Raw genomic sequence first — 4,244 nt, 5'->3', positions numbered from 1 at the left:
GGCTTTTAAATTCTGCGTCGGGAGGGAGAGCGAAGCAGCCCCTCAGCCTGCGCCTGGCCGGCAGGTGGCCAGCTGGCCCCCGGGGCACTCATCAGCACGGCAGCCTGGGCTGGGGGTAGCAGTGCAGCCCCGGGTGGTCTCCCGGTGCTTGGGTTGGGGTGCTGAGGGCCTTTCTGCTCAGAGGCGGGCCTGGGCTTCCCCAGGTGCAGCCATTCCCCACAGGCACTGACCTGCCTGCGGCCCTGGCCCTGCGGCTGACCAGCGCTGCCTGCTGGGCTCTGTCCCCGGCGTCGGGGCCAGTGGGGGGCCAGGGGCTGGGGAGGGCGCGGCGTCCCAGCCCAGGCCGTGGGCTGGGGCTTTGGGGTGTGCCGTTGCCGTCGGTGCCGGACTCCGAGTGGCGCATGCCTGGTTAGTGCCGGGAGTTGGGCTTGAGGGACATAGTGGCCCGGCTGCTCGGAAGCTCGTTCACGGCTCCTCGCGCTCTCAGCTTTTAAGCACAAAACATTGTTGAGACGCCTGTTCTCGCTTCAGGGTAAAAAAAAAGCCCAGGGCCTGTTTATTCACAGCTGTGGCGGGGCCTGGTTTTGCTTTCGGAAAATGCCTGTAGGTGCTTACAAAGTGGGTTGCTGTGATGCCTTGGCTCTGGGCCCGCAAACTGGTGACGGCGGTCACCAAGGAAACCAAGGATGCGGCTTCTAAAAGGTCTCTGAGGGCTTTTGTTGCTGACGCCTGGAATCCGATTGGCTGAGAAGTGCGCGTGGGGCGGAGCAGAGCACCCGAGGTTTGCTGCCCTCCCGAGACTGGTAGACCTGGTGCCCACTGCGCCGGAAGCCTACGAGGCCCTTGGCTTGAACACAAGGCGGGAGCCGGGTGTTTTCTCAGTCACTGTGACATCTGGCCTGCGGTCAGGCCGCCCGAGCACAGGAAGTGAGGTAATGCCTTCGATCCCAGGCCTGCGGGGGCCGGGGTGTCTAAATATGGGCAGCTGGCCTCCGTCCTGCCCTGGGCTTCAGCCGGACCCCCGGAGCTGCAAGTCGGGGGCTGCTCTAGCCGTGGGGTGTGTGCGGCGGGAGCGGGGCCCTGGCTGCGCTGGTGCAGCACCAGGCGGGGCAGAGCGCGGAGAGGCTCAGTGCTTCCGCTGCCGCGTCTCCACGGCCGCCGCCTCTCCCGGGTGCCGAGGACTGGGGTGACTCCTTGTTCCCTCGGGGTTACTGAACTTGGGAGTCAGGTCCAGCCCACGGAAGTCCAAGTGGTCACAGTGTTCCGAGCATGAATAAAGGTGGCACCTGGGTGGCCAGCTTGTGGAGACCGGGGGCGCAGAGCGGCGGTGGCCGGCGCTGGAGCCGAAGCCCGCTGTCCGCTGTGCTCAGCAGATGTCCTGGAACGCCGCGCCGTCGTGCGGGGTGGGGGGGCTGTCGTGAAGCACGGGACGGGTGGGGGGCAGGGTCTGGGTTAGTCATCGGCTAAGCATCTCGCAGGAAGCTCGCCCGCCAGCGCCCGGTGGAGGCCGGGGAGGAAGCCGGCCCTCCCGGGCAGCCAGCCTGAGGGCCCTGGCCCGCCTGCTCCCAGCTGCCCGGCTGCAGGGATCCTCTTTCGTGTTCAGGCCCAGGCGGGGGCAGTGAGGTTGCTGACGCTCAGGGCGGGGTCTCCAGCTTGAGGGTTAAGGGAGCAAAACCTTGGATTTGACCTTGGGTGACTGCCGGTAGCTCTGCAGGGGCACCGCTGGCCCCTGCCGCACGCCTTCGCGTGGGGTGCTGTCCTCACCCGCACTCTGAAGTGAAGGTGCACTGCCCGGCCACTTGGGGGCGCTGCCAGGCATGAGGGAGCTGGGTGGACGCCTGGGAAGAAGGCATCCCCCAGTGGCCGGCGCACTTCGGCGCACAGTCCTAGGCCCCTGGAGATGCAGCAGCTCGTGATGCTTAGCGGCGGGTGAAGTCTGTTTCCTTGTCCTGGAAACTTATTTCTGATGACCTGATTCCAGGGGAGGGAAAGAAACGCTTGCACTTGAGGAAGGTGGCCGCCCGTCTGCTGGCCAGGGCCGGGCAGCGGGCAGCTTGCAGCCCTGGCAGGCCCGACTCTCTTCCATGGAGGCTGAGAGGAGGGCGCGCGCTCCCGAGACCCGTCTGCGGCCTGGCCGTGCCACTTGCCACTTCCTCCTCGGGCAGTCGCATGCGCCCGTGTGCCCTGGGCGCTCTGTGGGCTGGGCGCCGGGCGGGGCCCGCGGCTCTAGGTGCCCCCCCACCCCCGTGTGCATCGGGGGCCGTGGAGGATCCGGGTGTTTGCCCAAGTCACGCTGAAGGAGGAGATCCGCTCTGGAGACGTTTGGGCCCGTCGCTGGTGTTCGGGCACCCTGATGAGGGGAAGGGTACAGCCTTAGCCCCCAGGGCATAACAGCGTTGTCTGGGAAACAAGTTGCTTCTGACCGGTTTTTCTTTGTAGGGCTCAGATGGATTCCGTGGAGAAGACAGCAAACGGGAGTGAGCAGAAGTCAAGGTAAACGCAGCCCGGTTCTCCTCAGCCCTGTGACCGCAGCCCGGGGCAAGGCCCAGGCCTGAAGCCCCACTGCAGCGGGAGGCCATGGGCAGGGGCGGCGCCTCCGAGTCCACTTGGACCCTTGCATGAGGCCGCCGTGGGGCCAGATAAGGGACACGTGCCACCGGGTGGGGTGGCAGAAATCCAGCTAGAATTTTCTGTCACTGCAAGCAAGGGTCGTCTTGTATCTTGTATTTACGTGCTTGAGGGGATTTGAAATTGCGGGGCTTTTGACCACAGATGCGGATGCGCGAATCCCCGTGTGCTTCATGCCGGCGGCCCCCGAGTTCTGTTGGAGCAGGACAGAACCCGAGCGAGACCGCGGCAGCTCTGGGGCCGTGTGTCTCCCGCCTGCTGTGGCCCGCCTTGACCCCCTCACCCCCCCTGCTTTTAAGTAGAAAGTTCCTGAAGAGCCTCATCCGGAAGCAGCCCCAGGAGCTGCTGCTGGTCATCGGGACGGGGGTGAGTGCGGCGGTGGCCCCCGGGATCCCGGCCCTCTGCTCCTGGCGCAGCTGCATCGAGGCGGTCATCGAGGCGGCCGAGCAGCTGGAGGTGCTGCACCCTGGGGACGTGGCCGAGTTCCGCAGGAAGGTGACGAAGGACCGGGACCTGCTGGTGGTCGCGCACGACCTGATCCGGAAGATGTCACCCGTGAGTGCGGCCCCGCGGTGCTGGGCGGCGTGGCTCCGGCCCTGGGCCTGGCCACGGGGGCCCGCCTCGCGCCTGCGGGCCCGGAGCCCGGTCCGCTTGTCCTGACGCGTTCTCTGGCGCCCCCGCAGCGCACAGGCGACACCAAGCCCAGCTTCTTCCAGGACTGCCTGATGGAGGTCTTCGACAGCCTGGAGCAGCACATCCAGAACCCGCAGGTGCTGCAGTCCATCCTCAGCCTGATGGAGCGGGGCACCATGGTCCTGACCACCAACTACGACAACCTGCTGGAGATCTTCGGGCAGCAGCAGCACAAGCCCATGGAGTCCCTGGACTTGAAGGACAAGACCAAGGTGCGCGCAGGGCGCAGGGCACGCGCGGGTCTGCTGCTCCCCGGCCCCTCTGCTCCGCAGCCGGAGACGTCTCCTCCCTGGGCCAGGCCGGGGCACGCTGCGCCCCCAGGCCTCCTGCCCGGCCTGGCTGTGCTGGGCCCCTGCAGTGCACGGCCCGGAGGTGTCCCCACCCGCTTGGCAGGCAGCTCTGGCCCCAGAACCAGTTCGAGCAGAGGTAGAGCTTTTAGGCCCGACTTCCCCTGGACGTGAGCCGGGGAGCGCTTTCCTGTCCTCAGCTGTCCCAGGCAGCGCACCCGGACGGCGCAGAGCGCACGCGCCTCCCCAGCGGCCGCCGCACCGGCGCCTGAGTCTGACCGCGTAACTTGCGGGATTGCGCTCCAGAAAGAGGACCGGCCGCGCGTCCCCCAGCTGTGACGGGAACCCCGTTCCCCGATCAGAAGCACGACAAAACACGTCTCACCATGGGTTAGGTGACAGCCTGCAGGCTTTCCACTTCTTCACCGAGGAGACCGTAGTTTCGTTTCGTTGACAAATGTCTTTTGTGACCTGTGTTCTTCGTGTGTTTGCGAGACGAGTGGGCATCGCCACCACTGAGGACGCCCACCCGGTGCCCACTCCAGGGGGGCACCGGAGGCCGCGGGGCCCGTCACCTTCAGGACCCCAGCGAGCGTGTGCTCCCCCGGGCAGCCCTGCTGTGAGCCTGCTGGCTGC

At 66.7% G+C, this 4,244-nt stretch overlaps 1 protein-coding gene across 1 annotated transcript in view; it reads left to right on the top strand.

Annotated features, from left to right (window-relative positions):
- FAM118A (family with sequence similarity 118, member A) overlaps positions 1–4,244 on the top strand; it is a 13,156-nt gene that overhangs the window by 2,544 nt on the left and 6,368 nt on the right. The window contains exons 2-5 of the mRNA XM_012735098.1: positions 2,440–2,493; positions 2,931–3,183; positions 3,312–3,533; positions 4,154–4,227. Coding sequence (XP_012590552.1) covers positions 2,447–2,493; positions 2,931–3,183; positions 3,312–3,533; positions 4,154–4,227 — 596 coding nt within the window. The 5' untranslated portion in view covers positions 2,440–2,446. The remainder of the gene's footprint in view (positions 1–2,439; positions 2,494–2,930; positions 3,184–3,311; positions 3,534–4,153; positions 4,228–4,244) is intronic.

Source organism: Condylura cristata, unplaced genomic scaffold, assembly GCF_000260355.1.
Source record: "Condylura cristata isolate star-nosed mole 26May11 unplaced genomic scaffold, ConCri1.0 scaffold00004, whole genome shotgun sequence".
Taxonomy (NCBI): Eukaryota; Metazoa; Chordata; class Mammalia; order Eulipotyphla; family Talpidae; genus Condylura; species Condylura cristata.
Note: the sequence above shows the minus strand (reverse complement) of the source record. Positions and strands in the feature narration are given on the sequence as shown.